General features: G+C 40.1%; 2 protein-coding genes across 6 annotated transcripts in view; one reads left to right on the plus strand and one right to left on the minus strand.

Annotated features, from left to right (window-relative positions):
- Window positions 1-574: 574 nt before the first annotated feature.
- On the minus strand, window positions 575-8,348 carry rpp38 (ribonuclease P/MRP 38 subunit). 2 transcript variants are annotated; one of them, XM_061955513.1, is made up of 3 exons: window positions 8,216-8,348; window positions 1,415-2,199; window positions 575-1,249 (listed from the first exon to the last, which is right to left on the minus strand). In XM_061955513.1, the coding sequence occupies exons 2-3, from the start codon at window positions 2,190-2,192 to the stop codon at window positions 1,230-1,232; spliced, it is 798 nt and encodes a 265-aa protein (XP_061811497.1). In that variant the 5' UTR covers window positions 2,193-2,199; window positions 8,216-8,348; the 3' UTR covers window positions 575-1,229. The 2 variants fall into 2 exon arrangements, with proteins under 2 accessions (XP_061811497.1, XP_061811489.1); XM_061955505.1 differs by lacking the exon at window positions 8,216-8,348 and adding an exon at window positions 2,447-2,608.
- The window catches only part of LOC133602296 (acyl-CoA-binding protein homolog), a 38,645-nt gene continuing 16,464 nt past the window's right edge, over window positions 3,293-25,473 (plus strand). Inside the window, exons 1-8 of one of the 4 annotated variants that reach the window (XM_061955476.1) lie at window positions 3,293-3,500; window positions 4,015-4,132; window positions 4,200-4,262; window positions 13,595-13,719; window positions 21,986-22,167; window positions 22,255-22,379; window positions 22,461-22,569; window positions 22,642-22,735. In XM_061955476.1, coding sequence (XP_061811460.1) covers window positions 3,489-3,500; window positions 4,015-4,132; window positions 4,200-4,262; window positions 13,595-13,719; window positions 21,986-22,167; window positions 22,255-22,379; window positions 22,461-22,569; window positions 22,642-22,735 — 828 coding nt within the window. In that variant the 5' untranslated portion in view covers window positions 3,293-3,488. Of the gene's footprint in view, window positions 3,501-4,014; window positions 4,133-4,199; window positions 4,263-4,326; window positions 4,733-5,387; window positions 5,525-8,063; window positions 8,288-9,109; window positions 9,237-13,594; window positions 13,720-21,985; window positions 22,168-22,254; window positions 22,380-22,460; window positions 22,570-22,641; window positions 22,736-25,473 lie in introns of those variants that run through there. The other 3 variants (XM_061955455.2, XM_061955460.1, XM_061955468.1) reach the window with 3 other exon arrangements.

The following is a 25,473-nucleotide window of genomic DNA, read 5'->3' on the forward strand; positions in this document are numbered from 1 at the left end:
TCTTTTTTTCGTTTTTCCTATCACTGTTCTCATTCCCTCTTCAAAGATTCCTTGCCATGAGAGTTATGCGTGTCTGGGGAATTATGCTATTTGATTGATTCCAGTTTATTTCTTCAATACTGACATATTTTTTCTGTCATGCAACTCTAAATGCAAAAAAGTTAAAATATACCAAATTCACCTTTTAACAATCCAGACAACCAGAAAATTGTGACAATTCATTGGAAAAGTTCTACTCTCCTATTTGAGATGTTTAATGCTAAAGATGTGTTCATGCAGCACCACTTCAACTTAAGCTGGGCTCCTCCCTGTGTAAATGAAGAAAAGCAGTCTGCTTGTTTCTTTTTAAGTGACAGGTGAACTTTACCACACTGACATTGATTGGCTGGCGGAGTCTCAATTGTGTTGCCTGCATCTGTGTGAATGTTGCTGCTGTGATTGTAGTATCATGTTACTAGTGACAACTCAACCCCCTAAGTACCTGCCTTACTTGGAATATTTTTGATTTTTCAGACTTGCTAAACTAAAGGGGGCAAGGTGTACTTTAGAAACCACACATACAGCTTTATCAAACTGAAGGTCAATATTTTTATTCAAATCCATTGTAAGATGTGAGAAAGATGGAAGGACTTGTACCAGCATCATTTACACAACATGAGCCCATGCAAATAATCTGTTTCAACGCACACACCGCCTATACCAGCATGGACATTTGAATAAATTCACTTTACAAAATCATCAAGGAGCATTTTTTTTTTTTACATGTGTTACCCGTCACAGAAAAGTTTTGGTGTTGCTTGAAAATCGCAAAATACATCATCGCCACTCATACTTTAAAGTCATACCCTAACTTCTTTGTTGGGGTTTCAAATGAAAAAATAACATTGGAGATTATCTGTTTAACCTCTGAATTTAACAGTTATAAATACAAAAATTGAAGCAAATTGTATTTGACCCTTTGGTGGTAGCTCATGACCCCTGCATTGAAACTTGCTATTTTTCTGCCTTTGAATGCAGAATCCAAATATGTATTTTTCCACAATACTATGTTTGTGCGGTCTCTATTCCTGTTACTGTTAAGTATGAATGGCACCAAAACTGGATGGGGAGGACAATGTTGACTCTGCAATCTTCAACCTTTTGGAGAAATACTCCTTTCACACTGGCATTGTTCCACCTTCCAACACACCTGCTGCTCTCCTGACACAGTGCTGGCATTTTTCCACCTTCTAACACACCTGCTGCTCTCCTGTATTATTGACACAAACACAACACACAAACAATGTTCTTCTTTTGATTAAGGTATCAAAAGTAGTATTTTTCCACCTTACTTGTGTGTGTGCTAACGAAAAAGACTTCTACCCTGACACAAACGGTAAAATGGCAACAAACAAACTTATAGGAATTTATTTGCCTTGCTTTGCTTTCAGCTTTCTCTTCTTTGCAGGGTTGGGAACTATTCTTTTCACTGTAAGTGGGTGCAGTGTGAAGGATGAGGCAGACTCTTCACACTCAGGGTCCAGCTTTCTTTTCTGGCTCGCTCTCTTGCTTCTCTCCGGTTGTGATGCCACACTCGCAGTCTCACCTTGTAGCCAGGCAACATCGATTGAGGGAACCTTGGGTATGATGGCCTCCACGGTGTCAGTAAAACCTTCACTCCTGAACCCCAATGCTAGGACACTCTTCAGGCCCAGCTGTTGCGCCACACTCTCGCTTAGCCGGGGCACCTGGCAGGCAGGGATTCCTCTTGTGGCGCTCAGCGCTATCAGGTGATGAGTCATGTGCTTTGGCTTGACAGACTTGCACACTAAAACCAGTTTGAGTTGGTTCCTCTCCAGAGCTTTGGTAACCTCATTGATGCCCACAGCTAGTTGTCTTCTCACCACTACATCTGTCCAGCCACCCTTAGGAGAATCATTCGTATCTAGGTCTTGGCTCGCCTCTGGGACAGGATCTGACCTAGATGAGGGAGTTTTACCTCTGCCTTTTTTCTTCCACGGGCGAAACACTTTTGGCTCTTTCTTTTCTAAACCCATTGAAGTTAGTTTTTCTTTTAAGGTAGCCAGGATGAAATGTATGTCTTGTTGAGGAAGTGGTCTCCAATGCTGTGTGAAAGGGCAGGAGAAGGAGGTTTTGGGTGGAATAGCTTTTATTTTGTCCTTTTTGCCGCCTGACTTGCCTGGCGTAGACATTTCTTCACTGAAATTGCAAAAACCAACAAAGTAAACAATAAAAGACGTGCAATTTCAAAATCAGACGTACCAGTAACCGTATCATTTGCCCATTAATGCAATTTTACAAGATGCATTTAAAATTGACGTAATCATGAATTTAATAGTTACATTGAATTACACATTGTTTTCCCTCGGATCAATAAAATACATATATCTTACGCTACTGTAATTGTCAACATAAGAATCCCAACAAAGTACTCAAAGGACTTTACCTGTTCGTTACCAAGGAAAAAGAGTGTATTCTTATTAGAATTTCCTCAACGTGAAAATATCTTTACCATGCATCCAAACACACGAACTAGCTACCGGGTGCCACCATCTTGTTTAAATTGAAAAAACTTTATTTAAAAAAAACATAACAAAAAAACAAGCAGACGTCTTAAAGGGCCAGTACAGCGCCCGCAATTTAGCCGACCCCAGTAGCCCGCCTTCTGCCCGAATGCAGCTGGGGTAGAGTCCAGCACCACCCGCGACCCCGAAAGGGACAATTGATGGGTTTTCATTTGCTTGTACTTTTACTAAACATGTTTGGGAAAAAGATTATATAATAATCGAAATTATATGGATGTAACTGGTTCCCGGAAGGTGGAAGTGACTGTGGAACTGATAGGAGTGCGGATGAGAGGACGGCAAGCCACCAGAGGACATTGTACATCATACATGCAGGAAATAAACATTCCATGTAACTTCTTCAAAAAGCTGATATAATTCTGGCATGTTGTATAATACCATATGTACAAAATACCTCTTGGATAGTTCACCTAATTTTTTCTTGTCTTTTTTCATCAAAATCAATAATTTTACAGAGGTTATAGGGATATCATTGAATTTGGGGGAAAAGGCATTTGGTGCGTGTCACTTGTAGATGACGTCATTGTGTGCGCTGTTGCCTCTGATAACAAAGAATGTAACAGAATATATTTACAAGCGGCTTACTTGAGACGGTTTAATGTCGTCCCCCACTGAACAAATATCTATTTTTGATATGATAACATGTCTTTATTTTAAGGAGGGGGCGGGGGGAAGGGGGGTCTCGAGCGAATGCGGACTTTGCCTCCGCCACAACGCCGTTCAATGTAACTCTGTGCGCATGCGCTCCTGTCAACCATCCAATTGCCTTTCCCGGAGCTGCCTCGTCCCGCCCCCTTTCGCGAGCCAAGCAGAGAACCGTTGCTTTGGAAGTGGACCCGCAGCGACAGACACGGACCTAACATCGGTTTTTGAATCATCACGTCGGACATACATCGAGCGAAAATGACTTCTTTGGTAATATATATTTACAGTATTTAACTTTTACTGTCATTTTGACCACTAGCGATGATCGACTGTGATCATGCGACATAGCCCCACACTGTAGCACATCTTGGATTGACATGCTGTATACTCTCCTTCAGATTAAAAGAATGCCAAGCAGGGGAAACAAAAAAACATAATCACCGCCTGGATTTGACTGATGCTACAATTAATATTTTCGAACAATTTGGTGCAAGGTTTGAAAAGCAACTCTTGATATTTGGTAGTTGCCTGTATTAATCAGTCTTGCAGTGTCTCAGTTCCTTTGTGAAGTAGATCATTGAAGTAGGAACAAAAGCACCAGTCTTGCATAAAACCCTATTGTTTACCCATCACGTGGTGTTCCAATAGGTTAAAGTTCAACGCTCAGATTACTTCTCCTATATTTTTGTTACGGATTAGTCACTGTTTAGTTTTAACAATCGTTTTATTTGTGCATACATTTTTTTTTTTAACTCATTGACATCTTTTCAACACTAACCTGCAGGCAGACTTCGAGAAGGCAGCAGAGGATGTCAAGAACTTGAAAACACGACCATCAGACCAGGAGTTGCTGGACCTTTACGGCCTGTATAAGCAAGCGGTCGTAGGAGACGTTAACACCGGTACAACACAATTACTATTGATATTGACTGATTTCATGCATTAACACTGCACTTTTGCATTTTACAGATAGACCAGGATTGTTTGACATGAAAGGAAAAGCCAAGTGGGACGCCTGGGAATCCAAGAAAGGTAAAAAGTTCAAAAGTACTAATTGTTGTTTGCAGTTGTTTTGAAGCTGTCCTTTCTTTTCCAGGCATGTCTAAGGATGACGCCATGGCAGCCTATACCAAACTTGCAAAGGAAATCGTCAGCAAATATGGCATGTAATGAATGAATAGAATGCAAGCGGCAAATATAACATTTTTAACGAAATAAAGGACTGAAGTGAGGCTGCCGTCTTAAACTAATAACTCTGCTCTCAGAGGTTTTAATCATGCTGGTTTTTAAATTGCTTTTCTGCATCTTTATTCAAAACATAACGTCCATGTACCCTTTTAATGTGAAACTGTAATGTTTGCTACTTGATTTTTGATTATGAATGCTAACATGCGGTCATTTTCGATAACGGTAAATAGAACTTGATTTGTTATAAGAATGGAACGACTTACAAGAAATGATATATGTTCACCTTTTGAAAATAAAGCATCTGTACTATGTTATTTGTGAGTCATTTTTAATTTGTATGTTGAATACATGTACATAAGGAGTATCCATCCATTTTCTACCGCTTATTCCCTTTGGGGTTGTGGGGGGTACATAAGGAGTATATTCAACAATATGTATTTAAAAAAAACAAAAAAAACTTTTTTTAACCCCCGAAAACAATATTATAAATGGCTAATATTTTCATTAAAAAAATAAACATTTGGAGATACGTTACTTTCGTAGGACAGCACTGTAGTATGTTGTGGTATGAAATGTACATTCTGACATTTTTGTTTTAAAATCATTTGCAAATTAATTTGTCATTATATAGCCTTCGGCAGAAATACATTGTCCTGCTGCTGATGCACCTTGATAATGGACAAATACACTATTATCTTATGATTGGATTGAAATTATGTAAATTACGTTTCAACTTTTCAGAAAGCCCAAACTGTAAAAAAAAAAACAATGTCCCAGCAGAATTATCTTAAGCAACAATGTTAGTTTTGAAGTACTTCTTATCATTTCATAAAATGAAAGATTGCACCTATTTGGAGGTACTGTTGTCATAGTATTCACCCCACATATCTATGTGCATGCATCTATGTAATGTCGGGCAGGGCAAGTTACACTAAGCCGCGCATGCGCAGCGGTCTCTTCTGATCGGCTCTTGGGACACCCGCACACTGGGCTAAAGGCGACAACTGAGCTCGTCAACATTTGAACCGCTCCATTGAAAAATATCAGCATCAATTTCACATTTCTCTCATGCGGCGGCATTAATCTGCAGTCAACATACCATGAAGGTGAGATACATTTTGACATCTACATACGAAGCGCCATAAGCACACAAAGTAAGCTAATTAGCATGGACACTTTATAGTCAATGAATAGTGTCTCCAGTGCACCTGTTTTATTTGTTTTATTTGCATTGTTATATGTTTAATATTGTATGATAAATGCACTTCAAAACGGCATTCATCACGTTTCTTTGAATTGCTATACTGTTCACACGGATATTAACGCTATTAAGTACCTGCAAAAGTACAAGAAGGAAAAGGGCTAAATATGGGCCCGATATGGACATTTTCACTTAGAAGTGTAGTTTTTGTTGCATGTGATTTAAATCCCTTAATGCTCCTGCTATATAGAGGATCTTTGAATAACATTTTTCAGTATAACACTGCACATTTGAACTCCCAACCTCATTTTTCCCATCTTTTTTTTGATTGATTGAAACTTTTTGTAGATTGCACAGTTCAGTACATATTCCGTACAATTGACCACTAAATGGTAACACCCGAATAAGTTTTTCAACTTGTTTAAGTTGGGGTCCACGTACATCAATTCATGGTACAAATATATACTATCATCATAATGCAGTCATCACACAAGTTAATCATCAGAGTATATACATTGAATTATTTACATTATTTATAATCTGGGGGGTGGGATGAGGAGGGTTTAGTTGATATCAGCACTTCAGTCATCAACAATTGCATCATCAGAGAAATGGACATTGAAACAGTGTCGGTCTGACTTGGTAGGATATGTACAGCGAGCAGAGAACATAGTGAGTTCAGATAGCATAAGAACAAGTATATACTTTTGATTACTTACATTTGGTTATTTACAATCCGGGAGGGGGGAAGGGTGTTAGTCAAGGGTTGAAATTGCCTGGAGGTGTTGTTTTAGTGCGGTTTTGAAGGAGGATAGAGATGCACTTTCTTTTACACCTGTTGGGAGTGCATTCCATATTGATGTGGCATAGAAGGAGAATGAGTTAAGACCTTTGTTAGATCGGAATCTTGGTTTAACGTGGTTTGTGGAACTTCCCCTGGTGTTGTGGTTATGGCGGTCATTTACGTTACGTAAGTAGTTTGACATGTACTTCGGTATCAGGGAGGTGTAGCGGATTTTATAGACTAGGCTCAGTGCAAGTTGTTTTACTCTGTCCTCCACCCTGAGCCAGCCCACTTTGGAGAGAAGTGGGTTGGAGTGAGGTGTGATCTGGGGTGGAGGTCTAAAAGTAACATGACTAGCTTGTTCTGGGATGTTTGGAGTCTAGATTTGAGGGTTTTGGAGGTGCTAGGGTACCAGGAGGTGCAAGCGTAATCGAAAAAGGGTTGAACGAGAGTTCCCGCTAGAATCCTCATGGTGCTTTTGTTGACCAGAGAGGAGATTCTGTAGAGAATTCTCGTTCGTTGGTTGACCGTTCTAAAACGATACACTGTAAAACAACAATTAGTGTTTTAAATCAGTGTTTTTCCAACCACTGTGCCGCGGCACACTAGTGTGTCGTGAGATATTGTCTGGTGTGCCGTGAGAAATTATGCAACTTCACCTAATTGGTCCCAAAAATATTATTTGCAAATCAATAATTATAATCTGCAAATAACATGCCGTTGTCTAGTGCAGTGTTTTTTAACCACTGTGCCGTGGCACACTAGTGTGCCGTGATATACAGTCTGGTGTGCCGTGGGAGATCTAATTTGACATATTTGGGTTAAAAAATTTTTTTGCAAACCAGTAATTATAGTCTGCAAATGATGTGTTGTTGTTGAGTGTCGAGAGCTCGGCAGTGTAACCGTGTAATACTCTTCCATATCAGTAGGTGGCAGCCGGTAGCTAATTGCTTTGTAAATGCAGGTAAAAAGGTGTCTTATGCTTAAACCAAAGATAAACAAAAGGTGAGTGTCCCTAAGAAAAGGCATTGAAGCTTAGGGAAGGCTATGCAGAACGAAAGTAAAACTGAACCGGCTACAAAGTAAACAAAAACAGAATGCTGGACGACAGCAAAGACTTACTGTGGAGCAAAGACGGCGTCCACAATGTACATTCGAACATGACATGACAATCAACAACGTCCCCACAAAGAAGGATAGAAACAATTGAAATATTCTTGATTGCTATAACAAAGTAGATGCGGGAAATATAAGATATGAAACTGCTACAGGAAAATACCAACAAAAGAGAAAAAGCCACCAAAATAGGAGCGCAAGACAAGAACTAAAACACTACACACAGGAAAACAGCAAAAAACTCAATAAGTCAGGATGTGATGTGACAGGCGGTGACAGTACACCTACTTTGAGACAAGAGCTATAGTGATGCATGCTTGGTTATGCTTTAAAGTCATATCCAACAATTGCGACAATGACTTTTAACTGTCAACTGAGTTTATGATTTCTGCTGGTGGTGTGCCTCTGGATTTTTTCCAACGCAAAAAATGTGCCTTGAAAAACACTGTTTTAAATAACAGAAGGGTGCAACTGTTCGTTGACATATTAAAATAATTTATACAATTTGTCGCCGACAGATTCATTCGGCGACGTAATCGTCGACGTCATCGCTCGTATTTTTCCGGACAGGCACGTGACCGCCGAGCAACAGAGTCGACACATGGATCCTGCCACTGCAAGTTAAAACTAAACAAGTCAAAGACTTAAATAAACTTGTTGATTTACAAAGCGGACATTTGTTTTTGATGGCAGTACCTTTGTGATGTGAGCGTATTTAAAGCAGAGGCATGTCGGACATCTGGAAGATGTGGTCTCCGACTCTCCTCGGTAAGTTAGTTAGCTTGTTGGCTAGCTAACAACAGAGAGACGAAGTTGTGTGACAAACAGATTTAACTATCATTTTAGCCAAAGTACGCCAGCTAAACGTTGTCTATGTACGTGTGTACAACATTCTAAACACATCATCACAAAACGCAATTTTCTTTTTGAAAAAGCTCGATTGATTTGTTATTGCAGTCTTGCATTTCTTTACATATCAAAGATTATTCGCTTTTATCAGCACTTGCCATTGATTTTAAATGGAAATACATTTAAAATGTATCTGAAATAGCCCAATGAGCAGCACAGTTACAGTATAAATACATATTTATGAACGAACGAGAGGGTTTATTATACTAAGATATGCCGTCTGTGCATACATGCCGCTTTAATCGAGATCCTGATTTTCTCAAGTAAGCTGGAAAAAGAGAACGCAAAATGTTAAATTTAATCAGTTTTAGATCAATTAGAACGTGACTGAATATATCCATTCGTTATAACCAAATTATACCATAGCAACGTCAAATGAGTTTAACGCCACAATTTAGAAAAATAATAATATGAGAAAGACATTTTTTGAAAATTGGTACCCACTTAAATCGCTCCCTGTATGTCTCAGGGACTCAACATTGAAAACGTATCAATATCTTTGGTAAAGTAGGGATAGGTTCCTAAAAACAGCTTGAGCACCGTTGTCACATAACTGCACACATTTTTACTCTTTTGTGTGGTAAATAGAATAATTAGCTTCCACAAACAAATACATACAGCCATGTAATGTAAAGATGCGCCACATGAAGTTGTCAACCCGACGTATATTTTTGTTTGCAGGCAGATGACAAAATGACCAATCACTTGTCCGAGTCGCCGCAAGAGCGGACCTTCCAGTACCAAAGCAGCCTGCCTCCCCTACCTGTCCCCTCACTAGAGGGCAGCCTGTCCAAGTACCTGGATGCAGGTGATGCTCGCTTTGAAGCACTGCAAATACGGCAACCACAATCAAATTTAAAGTGATGACATGAGACGTCTCTTGTTTTGGATCTCATTAAACCACAGGTGCACATTTATGTAATGTTGTTTATAGTAGGGATGTGCTGGCTAATTTTTTTGCAGATTAAGATTTTTATCGCCGACAATAAATGCTCATCCCCTCTGGCTGGCACTTTATTTATTTTTAGTCCCCCAGCTGACTAATTTGCAACTAGTTATGTATCTCTATACACCGTGTGGAGCTGTCCCCTAAGTTAAAAATAATCACCTCTATTACAGCAAATTTACTGCATTACCCCATAAGAGAGAAGCGGTAGAAAATGGATGGATAGAAGTATTATTATGACTGGAGGACAAAGCTAAATAAGAGTTAATAGCTGCGTTTCCATTACACCTAGAAATGTGCAAAACCTAAATGTCGCAATAAGAAACTGGTAATACTTTGAAAAACCTCTCAGATATTCTGGTGCAGATATTGCTAAAACATTTTTAGGGCACCGGACCGGTGGGGCGCCGATGCAGGACAACTAGAGCAGGCGGGTTGTCTTGGTCTCGCTTCCGATCGTCTGTCTCGCAGGTTCCTTCTTGGTGATAGAGGCCGGCCCGCAGGCTCGGACAGACCCATATGCCCGAAAAAAACTTGAGGGGGTCCTTGAATCCACAATTCGTCCGAGAATTGTTTGTGCACAATTCTCTCCCGTTATTCCCTTATTTGTGGCCGCTGCCATTTGTAAGGACGTTGCCTTTGAGCAATCACCGATTGCCTTAGTCTTCTATTGACAATCATGACAACTAGCGATGTCCGAAAATGGCTTTTTGCCGATATCCGATATTCCGATATTGTCCAACTTTTTAATTACCGATACCGATATCAACCGATACCGATATCAACCAATACCGATATATACGGTCGTGGAATTAACACATTATTATGCCTAATTTGGACAACCAAGTATGGTGAAGATAAGGTCCTTTAAAAAAATAAAAATAATAATAAGATAAATAAAAATAAAAAAAATGATTGAATAAAAAAGAAAGTAAAACAATATAAAAACAGTTACATAGAAACTAGTAATGAATGAAAATGAGTAAAATTAAAGGTTAGTACTATTAGTGGACCAGCAGCACGCACAATCATGTGTGCTTACGGACTGTATCCCTTGCAGACTGTATTGATATATATTGATATATAATGTAGAAACCAGAATATTAGGAACAGAAAGAAACAACCCTTTTGTGTGAATGAGTGTAAATGGGGGAGGGAGGTTTTTTGGGTTGGTGCACTAATTGTAAGTGCATCTTGTGTTTTTTATGTTGATTTAATTAAAAAAAACAAAAAAACCGATACCGATAATTAAAAAAACGATTCCGATAATTTCCAATATTACATTTTAAAGCATTTATCGGCCGATAATATCGGCAGGCCGATATTATCAGACATCTCTAATGACAACAGCAGTGGCTGAAACCATGGAATCGCAAAGCGTCCATCTTCCTCAAAGTGGAATCTCACGGGACGAGATTTTACAAGAATTACGGCTCATAATGCAAAACACCCACAATTCGCAAATGTACTTTGTCTAAATTTTTTAAATATTGCTTTTATTTTGCGTAAAACTGCAATGGAAACGCAGCTAGAGAGAGGATAATATAACAACTGTTGGTGTGTCAGCATTGTCACAGTCAGCACAAGACATGCAAGAAGGGCAGACCGATCCATAAATGGGTGGTGTCGATACCAAGGGTAGCATCAGTATATGATAGATACTAGAGTGATTAGGTTAATATTTGTATTTTCCTAATATATCTTTTTTGTTCCTTTTAATGTCTACAAATTTAGGGAATAATTCCCTGGGCACAGGAGGACTTTGAAGGCAAAAGCCAAAAGATTTAAATGAGTACCGTATTTTTCGCACTATAAGTCGCAGTTTTTTTCATAGTTTGGCCGGGGGTGCGACATATACTCCGGAGAGACTTATGTGTGAAATTATTAACACATTGCCATAAAATATCAAATAATAGTATTCAGCTCATTCACGTAAGAGACTAGACGTATAAGATTTAATCGTATTTAGCGATTAGAAGTGACAGATTGTTTGGTAAACATATAGCATGTTCTATATGTTATAGTTATTTGAATGACTCTTACCTTAATATGTTACGTTAACATACCAGGCACGTTCTCAGTTGGTTATTTATGCGTCATATAACGTACACTTATTCAGCCTGTTGTTCACTATTCTTTATTTATTTTAAATTGCCTTTCAAATGTCTATTCTTGGTGTTGGGTTTTATCAAAGAAATTTCCCCAAAAAATGCGACTTATATATGTTTTTTTCCTTCTTTATTATGCATTTTCGGCCGGTGCGACTTATACTCCGGAGCGAATTATACTCCGAAAAATACGGTTATAGTAGTTTTTACTTTTATTAGTTATTGTGTCCTATTGACTTTGTTTTGATCAAGCAATAGATATTGTGTTAATATTTTTAAACTGTCAATAGCAGTCACTTAAATCGATTTTAAAATGTACAGCTAATACATCATGTAATCGGTCCTGGGTTCGATTCCAGGGCTTGGGGTCTTTCTGTGTGGAGTTTGCATTTTCTCCCTGTGACTGCGTGGGTTCTCTCCAAGTACTCTGGCTTTCTCCCACCTCCAAAGACATACACCTGGGAATAGGCCCCTTGTGTGTGAATGTGAGGGGGAATGCTTGTCTGTCTATCTGTGTTGGCCCAGCAATGAGGTGGAGTCTTGTCTAGTGTGTACTCTGCCTTCTGCAGCTGGGATAGGCTCCAGCTCCCCCGCAACCCCGAGAGGGACAAGTGATAGAAGATGGATGGATGGATGGTATCAGTATTGTTATTGGCCAATCCCACATATTGATGAGCGGTACCAGAATCAGCAACATAAATGGTAATGGGTTATACTTGTATAGCGATTTTCTACCTTCTAGGTACTCAAAGCACTTTGACACTATTTTCACATTCACCCATTCAAACACTGATGGTGGGAGCTGCCATGCACCATCAAGAGCAAGGGTGAAATGTCTTGTTTAAAGACACAACGGACGTGACAGGATGGTGTAAGCCGGGGGTTGAACCAGGAACCCTCAGGTTGCTGGCATGGCTGCTCCACCAACCGAGCCACGCAGTCCTTGATCAGAACATTACTAGTTTCTAGTTGTGTTCATAATCATGTCCTCTATTGCACAGGTGTCAAACTCAAGGTCCAGGGCCCAGAACTGGGCTACCACATTGTTTTATGTGGCCCGCGAAAGCTTGGAAATAATTTGCGTCAATAATCTTGCTAAATGTATTTGTTATTTCGATTTTGACAGAAAAAATGCATGTATCACATGCAATTTCATGACTTTTAAACTTGAATGTTATCTGATCATGCAATAAACATATTAACATATTGCACACATTAAAAAAAAAGAATACATTCTTAAATATCTGATAGCACCTTGACTTTTGATTTCAAAATAAGTTTGTATGTAAAAATGCAAAGGCAAATGTGTAATATAGAAGTGTGAGGCGATTATACCAGTACATTGATATTAGGGCTGTTGAAGTTGACGCATTAGCTCATGGGATTAATCACCAAAAAATTACTGCAATAATCATGTAAAAATGCCAATTAATCGCACAATGTATTTTGAGCACATATGCTCCTTTATGGTGTTCTTTTGTTTTTACAGTGCATTACTGCAAATGAGGAAACGGTACCACTTTTATTTTTACAATAAAATTGACAACACTTTTACTGACTTTCTTTTACATTGTAAATAAATGAAATGCAGTCTAGTAAAGCATTTTAAAAGTTTAACATTTCATAAAATTAAAACATTTAATATGTGTCAAAATACCAGGGTCATTTAAAAAAAAAAATTTTTTTTACAGATTTTTAACACATTAGGCACACAAAGGTTTTCTGCAAAGCTCATAAATGTTTACAGTGGGTACGGAAAGTATTCAAACCCCTTTACATTTTTCACACTTTGTTTCATTGCATCCATTTGCTAAAATAAAAGAAGTTAATTTTATTTCTCATAAATGTACACACACACTCTATCTTGACAGAAAAAAACAAATATGTAGAAATGTTTAGATGTTTATTAAAAATAAACACAGAAATCACGTGTACATAAGTATTCAGACCCTTTGCTCAATACTTTGTTGATGCACCTTTGGCAGCAAATACAGCCTAAAGTCTTTCTGAATACGATACCACAAGCTTGGCACACCTATGTCTAGGCAGTTTTGCCCATTCTTCTCTGCAGAACCTCTTGAGCTCCATTGTCATTTTTTTGTTTGCCCTTAGTGCGTCCATTTGCATCCGAGACAGAATTTCAAGCGACGGTGGATGTTGTGCAGAAATTCCAAGAGGGTATTGGCCAAGAGCTGCACCACAAACTCCTACAGAGAGCCAAAACCAGGAGGAATTGGGTTTGTTCTGCTCTCATATTTCAATATATATGTACTTATATATTTTGATCATGTTAAAAATAGTAAAGCTCAACGAACAGTCACACTTACATTTAACCATTCAACATTTGAAAGTGTACAAAATATATATACGCTTCAATATTTTAGAAAAAAAAGTGTTTTTGTATGTTCCCTATAACCAGCCTTATGGATTATCGCTCTTTTCTGCAGCATTCCTAGTAAATGAGTTACTCTACACAGTAACTCAGGTATGGCAACACAAAGGACAGCATAGAGTATGGAGTAATATTTGACATTAATTTTTCCTTATTCTATATGACATATTTCTTGCCATTTTGTGTTGTATGCGTTTAATGTGTGGTTTCTGTTTTGCTCCTAAAAATTGATTTTCCTATACAGTGTCAATGTCTACACTATCTATTTGCATGTATCTTTCTTTTTCAATACAACTTAACATTGGTTGTGTTTAAATATAAGGATAATCTGTTTTAATCAAATAATAATTTGAGTTTATTAATTTCAACCTCTACCGTTACTCATTTGAGGCCTTTTATTCTTTTTACTGATGTCATTATTTTAAAGTTTGAATAGTTTTGGTCCCAGAACTGACGTCTGGGTTATACCGCAATGTATATCCAATAGGGGTGTGAATCTTTGGGCAAAATTCAGAATGTATTCTTGATTCAACACGATTCTCGATTCAAACCGATTCTCGCAATTTATTATTTCATATAATGCAGCTGAGATAGGCTCCAGCACCCCCAACGTTTTTTTGTAATAGAGTGATTGGAGCACATACTTGTTTGTCACAAAAAACATTCATGAAGTTTGGTTCTTTTATGAATTTATTATGTGTTTCTGAAAATGTGACCAAATCTGCTGGGTCAAAAGTATACATACAGCAATGGTTACATGTCCCTTGGCAAGTTTCACAGCAATAAGGCACTTTAGGTAGCCATCCACAAGCTTCTGGCAAGCTTCTGGTTGAATTTTTGACAACTCCTCTTGACAAAATTGGTGCAGTTCAGCTAAATTTTTTGGTTTTCTGACATGGACTTGTTTCTTCAGCATTGTCCACACGTTTAAGTCAGGACTTTGGGAATTCCATTGTAAAACCTTAATTCTAGCCTGATTTAGCCATTCCTTTACCACTTTTGACGTGTGTTTGGGGTCATTGTCCTGTTGGAACACCCAACTGCGCCCAAGACCCAACCTCCGGGCGGATGCTTTTAGGTTGTCCTGTAGAATTTGGAGGTAATCCTCCTTTTTCATTGTCCCAATTACTCTCTGTAAAGCACCAGTTCCATTGGCAGCAAAACAGGCCCAGAGCATAATGTATATCCAATAGGGGTGTGAATCTTTGGGCAAAATTCAGAATGTATTCTTGATTCAACACGATTCTCGATTCAAACCGATTCTCGCAATTTATTATTTCATATAATGCAGCTGAGATAGGCTCCAGCACCCCCAACGTTTTTTTTGTAATAGAGTGATTGGAGCACATACTTGTTTGTCACAAAAAACATTCATGAAGTTTGGTTCTTTTATGAATTTATTATGTGTTTCTGAAAATGTGACCAAATCTGCTGGGTCAAAAGTATACATACAGCAATGGTTACATGTCCCTTGGCAAGTTTCACAGCAATAAGGCACTTTAGGTAGCCATCCACAAGCTTCTGGCAAGCTTCTGGTTGAATTTTTGACAACTCCTCTTGACAAAATTGGTGCAGTTCAGCTAAATTTTTTGGTTTTCTGACATGGACTTGTTTCTTCAGCATTGTCCACACGTTTAAGTCAGGACTTTGGGAATTCCATTGTAAAACCTTAATTCTAGCCTGATTTAGCCATTCCTTTACCACTTTTGACGTGTGTTTGGGGTCATTGTCCTGTTGGAACACCCAACTGCGCCCAAGACCCAACCTCCGGGCGGATGCTTTTAGGTTGTCCTGTAGAATTTGGAGGTAATCCTCCTTTTTCATTGTCCCAATTACTCTCTGTAAAGCACCAGTTCCATTGGCAGCAAAACAGGCCCAGAGCATAATACTAACACCACCATGCTTGACGGTAGGAATGGTGTTCCTGGGATTAAAGGCCTCACCCTTTCGCCTCCAAACATACTGCTGGGTATTGTGGCCAAACAGCTAAATTTTTGTTTCATCTGACCACAGAACTTTCCTCCAGAAGGTCTTATTTTTGTCCATGTGATTGTCAGATGAAACATAAATAAATAAAAAAAACATGTATGTGTGTATATATATATATATATATATATATATATATATATATATGTCTTAATAAGGTTATCCAAAAAATAGTGCTCGATACCGTAGTAGAGCGCAATATATGTATGTGTGGGAAAAAAATCACAAGACTATTTCATCTCTACAGGCCTGTTTCATGAGGGGGGGTTCCCTCAATCATCAGGAGATTTTAAATGGGAGCATTCACATACCATGGATTATATAGGGCACAGAGTGGGTGGGTACAGGCTGGTGTAGGGGCGTGGTGATTGGCTCATGTGTTACCTAGGAGGTGTTTCCGTCTGTGGCGGCATGCTGTTACAATTTCGCTGCGCTTGTTGAGGGATGACAGGTCTGGACGGTAAATAATCAACAGTTTTTCTTTCAAGCATAGGTTGCATCTTTTATTACCACTATTGTAAGGTGTGCTGGATGCAAGAATTTGCCATGTTATTGAATATTCAACATTATTGTCTTTGAGGTCCCAAATGTGTTTGCTGAGTTCTGTGGTATTCCGCAGGTTTTGGTTCCTGAAAGAAGCCTTGTGATTGTTCCATCTGGTTTTGAACTCTCCTTCAGTTAATCCTACATATGTGTCGGATGTGTTAATGTCCTTGCGTGTTACCTTAGATTGGTAGACAACTGATGTTTGTAAGCACCCCCCGTTGAGAGGGCAATCAGGTTTCTTTCGACAGTTGCAACCTTTGTTGGTTTTGGAGTCGCTCTGTCCGGGGGCCGACGGCTCATTTGCAATTGTTTTGTTGTGGTTTGAGATGATTTGTCGTATATTGTTCATACAGCTGTAGCTCAATTTAATGTTGTTCTTGTTGAATACTTTTCTTAGGGTGTTGTCTTTGGGAAAGTGTTTGTCAATCAGATTGAGGAATTTGTGTCCAATGTTAGTTGAGACGTTTTTGCTGTATGGGGGGTTGTACCAGATGATGTCGTTTCGTTTTCTGTTCTTTTTCGGTTGGTTTCCTGGCGTGGGTTCATAGGTGAGGGTGAAATTGTATCCGCTTTCATCAAGGGCTTTTTGGTACGGGGGGGTTGCTTGGTCAAATTCAGCTTTGCTAGATGACAGCATCGATAGCCTTTTATTAATTCCGGTAGGTATTCTTTTCGTGGTGGTGGGTGGGTGGTTGCTGTCATGGTGCACGTATTGGAGTGTTGTGTTGGGTTTCGTGAATGGTTGGTAGCTGTTATTTCTCAGGTTGAAAGTGACGTCAAGGAAGTTGACGGTTTGCTTGTTGGCTTCAATCGTGATCCGTAGGCCGTTCTCTTTGAAAATTTGGCATATGCGCTTCTTGGTATTCTCGCTGCTCCTTGGCGAGGCGCGACACACTGCCAGTCCGTCATCACGGTAAATACCAAGGTTCAGATTGAGGCTGGCGAGCTGGGAGAGGAGGAAACTCCCAACGAGTTCACACGTTTCTGCTCCGTCAAAACTTCCCATAGTGACGTCAAATGTTGCATTGTTCTTTTTTTGCCATGGTGTACTGTTGTGGATGAGAATGGAGTTTTTTGCGTGGATGATGATGTTTCTTTCGTTGCCTGTGATTGAGTCGTAGTCTGAGGCGAAGTCTAGTGCTTGAGTCAGTAGGTCTTGCGTGATGGAAGGGTAAAATTCTTCGATATCAAAGGAGATAAAGTTGTGCTGTTGTTTGTCTTGGATGTTGTTGAACCATTTGATTACTGCTGCTGTATTTCTCCATTGGTTGAGTGGTGTTTTGTCCTTGATTTTTGTGTTGACTCTGTCCAGGATTATTTTGCTGATTTTTCCTATTTCAGATTTAGTTGGGTTTATTAGTCGGCATGTTGGGTTATTTGCGAAGTTGGGTTTGTGGTCCTTCAATGTGATGAAGGCTAACATGGCAAATTCTTGCATCCAGCACACCTTACAATAGTGGTAATAAAAGATGCAACCTATGCTTGAAAGAAAAACTGTTTATTATTTACCGTCCAGACCTGTCATCCCTCAACAAGCGCAGCGAAATTGTAACAGCATGCCGCCACAGACGGAAACACCTCCTAGGTAACACATGAGCCAATCACCACGCCCCTACACCAGCCTGTACCCACCCACTCTGTGCCCTATATAATCCATGGTATGTGAATGCTCCCATTAAAATCTCCTGATGATTGAGGGAACCCACCCTCATGAAACAGGCCTGTAGAGATGAAATAGTCTTGTGATTTTTTCCCCACACATACATATATATATATATATATATATATATATATATATATATATATATATATATATATATATATATACACACACACACACACACACACACACACACACACATAGGTAAAAGCCAGTAAATTAGAATATTTTGAAAAACTTGATTTATTTCAGTAATTGCATTCAAAAGGTGTAACTTGTACATTATATTTATTCATTGCACACAGACTGATGCATTCAAATGTTTATTTCATTTAATTTTGATGATTTGAAGTGGCAACAAATGAAAATCCAAAATTCCGTGTGTCACAAAATTAGAATATTACTTAAGGCTAATACAAAAAAGGGATTTTTAGAAATGTTGGCCAACTGAAAAGTATGAAAATGAAAAATATGAGCATGTACAATACTCAATACTTGGTTGGAGCTCCTTTTGCCTCAATTACTGCGTTAATGCGGCGTGGCATGGAGTCGATGAGTTTCTGGCACTGCTCAGGTGTTATGAGAGCCCAGGTTGCTCTGATAGTGGCCTTCAACTCTTCTGCGTTTTTGGGTCTGGCATTCTGCATCTTCCTTTTCACAATACCCCACAGATTTTCTATGGGGCTAAGGTCAGGGGAGTTGGCGGGCCAATTTAGAACAGAAATACCATGGTCTGTAAACCAGGCACGGGTAGATTTTGCGCTGTGTGCATGCGCCAAGTCCTGTTGGAACTTGAAATCTCCATCTCCATAGAGCAGGTCAGCAGCAGGAAGCATGAAGTGCTCTAAAACTTGCTGGTAGACGGCTGCATTGACCCTGGATCTCAGGAAACAGAGTGGACCGACACCAGCAGATGACATGGCACCCCAAACCATCACTGATGGTGGAAACTTTACACTAGACTTCAGGAAACGTGGATCCTGTGCCTCTCCTGTCTTCCTCCAGACTCTGGGACCTCGATTTCCAAAGGAAATGCAAAATTTGCATGGTTGGGTGATGGTTTGGGGTGCCATGTCATCTGCTGGTGTCGGTCCACTCTGTTTCCTGAGATCCAGGGTCAACGCAGCCGTCTACCAGCAAGTTTTAGAGCACTTCATGCTTCCTGCTGCTGACCTGCTCTATGGAGATGGAGATTTCAAGTTCCAACAGGACTTGGCGCCTGCACACAGCGCAAAATCTAGCCGTGCCTGGTTTACGGACCATGGTATTTCTGTTCTAAATTGGCCCGCCAACTCCCCTGACCTTAGCCCCATAGAAAATCTGTGGGGTATTGTGAAAAGGAAGATGCAGAATGCCAGACCCAAAAACGCAGAAGAGTTGAAGGCCACTATCAGAGCAACCTGGGCTCTCATAACACCTGAGCAGTGCCAGAAACTCATCGACTCCATGCCACGCCGCATTAACGCAGTAATTGAGGCAAAAGGAGCTCCAACCAAGTATTGAGTATTGTACATGCTCATATTTTTCATTTTCATACTTTTCAGTTGGCCAACATTTCTAAAAATCCCTTTTTGTATTAGCCTTAAGTAATATTCTAATTTTGTGACACACGGAATTTTGGATTTTCATTTGTTGCCACTTCAAATCATCAAAATTAAATGAAATAAACATTTGAATGCATCAGTCTGTGTGCAATGAATAAATATAATGTACAAGTTACACCTTTTGAATGCAATTACTGAAATAAATCAAGTTTTTCAAAATATTCTAATTTACTGGCTTTTACCTGTATATATGTGTATGTATGTATGTATATATATATATGTATGTATGTATGTATATATATATATTAGGGATGTCTCGATCCAGGTTTTTGCACTTCCGATCCGATACCGATGTTGTTTTTGCACTTCCGATCCGATACCGATACTGGCCTAGCCGAGCATGTATTAAAGTTTAAAGTTATTTAGCCTACTTAGTTGTCAGAATCATGTTGAAAAGGGTTTTTTCTTGATAACAACTAGCCAGCTGAATTAGGGGAGTTTGAATAATACACAATGGTTGGTAACAAGAAACTGACCTGTTTATTCAAGGATAAACACAAAATAGACAAAATTATACATGGCAAACAGAAATGGCATCATTGAACTAGGGCTGGGCGATATGGCCTTTTTTTAATATTGTGATATTTTAAGGCCATATTGCGATACACGATATATATCTCGATATTTTGCCTTAGCCTTGAATGAACACTTGATGCATATAATCACAGCAGTATGATGATTCTATGTGTCTACATTAAAACATTCTTCTTCATACTGCATTAATATATGCTACTTTTAAACTTTCATGCAGAGAAGGAAATCACAACTAAAAAAATCAAAAACAATTTCATACGGTGTTGATCTGGAAATGTTTGCCTCGGCATTTTCATGGTGTGGGCGTGTGGCACCGAATGGAGATAAGCGTCTCGACAGACGTTACAATATTTGAACAATGATGACAAAAACTGTTTTCTCTGTCGCGTCCGTGTGTCGAAAATTGTTATGCGCTTATTTTTTTAATTTGATTTTGTGCATGGCATAGATTTGCCGTGCGCGGAGGACGCTTGAGCTGTGCGCAATTGCACAGGCGCGCACCTTAGAGGGAACATTGCTCGCACGGCTGCGCTAGCATCACAGCTAACGTTAGCCATGCTGCCACCTCTCTGCTCGTGGAGGACGTATACGTATGTGACGTATGACGTGACAGTATGTGACGTGTGTAAGAAGGTGCGCTTGCTGTCTGTGAGAAGGAGACACAGGAAAGAGTGAGAAGAGCCTGTCGTGTAATGCCAGCAGCTAAAAGCAACTGCGTGAGAATCCACAGACCTGTGGATGTGTTGAAGGTGTGCTGGAAAATGCGGAACGGAAATTAGGGAGCAGCAGAAAAGTGGAACGTATTATTTAAATCGGTGCGTTGGAAAACACGGACCGGAGTTTTTTTTAAACTGGATCTGGATCAGCATTTTCCCATGCCTTGCCGATACGCATTTTTTGGCAAATATCGGCGGCCGATCCGATCCAAATATCGGATCGGGACATCCCTAACATATATATATATATATCCATCCATCCATCCATCCATCTTCTTCCGCTTATCCGAGGTCGGGTCGCGGGGGCAGCAGCCTAAGCAGGGAAGCCCAGACTTCCCTCTCCCCAGCCACTTCGTCCAGCTCCTCCCGGTGGATCCCGAGGCGTTCCCAGGCCAGCCGGGAGACATAGTCTTCCCAACGTGTCCTGGGTCTTCCCCGTGGCCTCCTACCGGTCGGACGTGCCCGAAACACCTCCCGAGGGAGGCGTTCGGGTGGCATCCTGACCAGATGCCCGAACCACCTCATCTGGCTCCTCTCGATATGGAGGAGCAGCGGCTATATATATATATATATATATATATATATATATATATATATATATATATATATATATATATACATATATAAATATATATATATGTATATATATATATATATATATATATATATATATATATATATATATATATGTATATAATATATATATATATATATATATATATATATATATATATATATATATATATATATATGTATGTATATGTATGTATATATATATATATATATATGCACAGACATGTATGTATATATATATATATATATACTGTATATATATATATATATATATATATATATATATATATATATACATATATATATATATATATATACACGCACAGACATATGTATGTATATATATATATATATATATATATATATATATATATATATATATATATATATATATATAATTATTATTATTTTCTTAACTTGGGACCTTTTACAGTCCCAAAGATTTTGAGAAATTGTATCAATTGTAATCTTATGTTGATTTGAATCATTTAGCTGGAGGAGTGGTGGTTAGACGCCGCATACCTGGAGGTCCGCATCCCCTCGCAGCTTAACGTGAACTTTGGTGGGCCGGCTCCTTATTTGGAGCACTGCTGGCCCCCTGCCGAAGGAACACAACTGCAGAGGGCCAGCGTGAACGTCTGGCACACGCTACAGTACTGGAATCTCATTTACAAGTAGGATTTATGCACACCTACTGTATAGCCTCAATTAGAGCCGTATGCCATGTTTCATTTTCTTGTGGTTTCTGTGTGTGCTTTTAGGGAAAGCATGGCGCCCCAGAAAGCTGGAAAAATGGCGCTAGATATGGATCAGTTCAAAATGCTGTTCTGCACCTGCAAAGTACCTGGAGTTAAGAAGGATTGCCTCTACAGCTACTTCAAGACGGGTACGTATGAAAATGTGCAACATTCTCAGCTTGCTTGTTGTATTAATGTGTGCGTTGTATTTCTGTCTGTGTGTGTTACAGAGCAAGAGGGCAACTGTCCCTCACACCTGGTTGTGATGTGTCGAGGACGGATTTTCACGTTTGATGCCCTTTGTGACGGACAAATCCTCACACCGCCAGAACTCCTCAGGTAATGAATGAAAATAATTAGAAATATTCCTTGTTTACGATAATCTTTTCATATGTGGGTTCACCTGTTTAGGCAGCTGAGCTATGTGAAAGAACGTTGCCAAGGACGACCTGACGGCCAGGGCGTAGCCGCTCTTACCTCAGATGACAGGACTCGATGGGCAAAGGTGAGGCAACATTGCATTATTTTGTTGATACCATATTCTACAACATTTTGCGGTTACTTAAGCATTTCTAAGCATACAAATTGCTAAATAAACTACAAACCCAGTTTCCATATGAGTTGGGGAATTGTGTTAGATGTAAATATATAAATGGAATACAATGATTTGCAAATCATTTTCAATCCATATTCAGTTGAATATGCTACAAAGACAACATATTTGATGTTCAAACTGATAAACATTTTTTTTTTTGCAAATAATCGTTAACTTTAGAATTTGATGCCAGCAACACGTGACAAGAAGTTGGGAAAGGTGGCAATAACTACTGATAAAGTTGAGGAATGCTCATCAAACACTTATTTGGAACATCCCACAGGTGAACAGGCAAATTGGGAACAGATGGGTGCTATGATTGGGTATAAAAGTAGATTCCATGAAATGCTCAGTCATTCACAAACAAGGATGGGGCGAGGGTCACCACTTTGTCAACAAATGCGTGAGCAAATTGTTAAACAGTTTAAGAAAAACCTTTCTCAACCAGCTATTGCAAGGAATTTAGGGATTTCACCATCTACGGTCTGTAATATCATCAAAGGGTTCAGAGAATCTGGAGAAATCACTGCACGTAAGCAGCTAAGCCCGTGACCTTCGATCCCTCAGGCTGTACTGCATAAACAAGCGACATCAGTGTGTAAAGGATATCACCACATGGGCTCAGGAACACTTCAGAAACCCACTGTCAGTAACTACAGTTGGTCGCTACATCTGTAAGTGCAAGTTAAAACTCTCCTATGCAAGGCGAAAACCGTTTATCAACAACACCCAGAAACGCCGTCGGCTTCGCTGGGCCTGAGCTCATCTAAGATGGACTGATACAAAGTGGAAAAGTGTTCTGTGGTCTGACGAGTCCACATTTCAAATTGTTTTTGGAAACTGTGGACGTCGTGTCCTCCGGACCAAAGAGGAAAAGAACCATCCGGATTGTTATAGGCGCAAAGTTGAAAAGCCAGCATCTGTGATGGTATGGGGGTGTATTAGTGCCCAAGACATGGGTAACTTACACATCTGTGAAGGCGCCATTAATGCTGAAAGGTACATACAGCTTTTGGAGCAACATATGTTGCCATCCATGCAACGTTACCATGGACGCTCCTGCTTATTTCAGCAAGACAATGCCAAGCCACGTGTTACATCAACGTGGCTTCATAGTAAAGGAGTGCGGGTACTAGACTGGCCTGCCTGTAGTCCAGACCTGTCTCCCATTTAAAATGTGTGGCGCATTATGAAGCCTAAAATACCACAACGGAGACCCCCGGACTGTTGAACAACTTAAGCTGTACATCAAGCAAGAATGGGAAAGAATTCCACCTGAGAAGCTTAAAAAATGTGTCTCCTCAGTTCCCAAACGTTTACTGAGTGTTGTTAAAAGGAAAGGCCATGTAACACAGTGGTGAACATGCCCTTTCCCAACTACTTTGGCACGTGTTGCAGCCATGAAATTCTAAGTTAATCATTATTTGCAAAAAAAAAAAAAAAAGTTTATGAATTTGAACATCAAATATATTGTCTTTGTAGTGCATTCAATTGAATATGGGTTGAAAAGGATTTGTAAATCATTGTATTCCGTTTAGGGCAGCACGGTGGCAGAGGGGTTAGTGCATCTGCCTCACAATACGAAGGTCTTGATTAGTCTTGGGTTCAATCCTGGGCTCGGGATCTTTCTGTGTGGAGTTTGCATGTTCTCCCCGTGACTGCGTGGGTTCCCTTCGGGTACTCCGGCTTCCTCCCACTTCCAAAAACATGCACCTGGGGATAAGTTGATTGGCAACACTAACTTGGCCCTAGAGTGTGGATGTGAGTGTGAATGTTGTCTGTCTATCCGTGTTGGCCCTGCGATGAGGTGACGACTTGTCCAGGGTGTACCCCGCCGTCCGCCCGATTGTAGCTGAGATAGGCTCCAGCACCCCCCGCGACCCCAAAGGGAATAAGCGGTAGAAGATGGATGGATGGATGTATTCCGTTTATATTTACATCTAACACAATTTCCCAACTCATATGGAAACAGGGTTTGTATATATATATATATATTAGAGATGCGCGGTTTGCGGGCACAACCGCGGAGTCCGCGGATTATCCGCGGATCGGGCGGATGAAATTTTAAAAAATTAGATTTTATCCGCGGGTCGGGTCGGGTCGGGTGGTTAAAATAAAATTAGATTTTAAATAGATTCAGGCGGGTGGCAGTTAAACCAATTCGGAAATATATATACATAGTTAAATGTTGTTACCCACATACGAAAAACGAGCAGGCACCTGCAGTATATGCCACAACAGAAGAAAAAAAAAAAAAGAGATGGACACTTTTACGGAGCGGAGAAGGGACGCCTCGCCGGGGTCCGGGACCGAGGCCCCTTCCCCCGAGAGGACCCCACCGGGAGCCGTAGCTGAGGCGATCCGCGAGAAGGGCCCGACGCACGTCCAGGGTCACCACCGCGCCCACCGCACCGACACCCCGCCTCGTCCGCCTTCGCCGCGGCCGGCGTCACGCGCAGCAGGTAAGCAGCTTACCTGCCCGCCACCCCCGTGGCCGGGGGCTCGTAACAGGGGTCACTCCGCCCGCGCAGCTTACCTGCCCGCCACCCCTGTTGCCGGGGGCGCGTAACAGGGGTCACTCCGCGCGCAGTGCGCTCACGAAAGGGGTGGGGCTCACCCTGGTTGATATAGACAGCAGCTAGGACGGT

Source organism: Nerophis lumbriciformis, linkage group LG04 (genome assembly GCF_033978685.3).
Source record: "Nerophis lumbriciformis linkage group LG04, RoL_Nlum_v2.1, whole genome shotgun sequence".
Classification (NCBI taxonomy): domain Eukaryota; kingdom Metazoa; phylum Chordata; class Actinopteri; order Syngnathiformes; family Syngnathidae; genus Nerophis; species Nerophis lumbriciformis.

Coding starts and splice junctions, on each gene's coding strand:
- rpp38 (XM_061955513.1), bottom strand. CDS start 2,192: ATGTCTACGCCAGGCAAGTCAGGCGGCAAAAAGGACAAAATAAAAGCT. Junction 1,250..1,414: donor AAAGCTGAAAGCAAAGCAAG/GCAAATAAATTC, acceptor TCAATAATACAG/GAGAGCAGCAGGTGTGTTAG.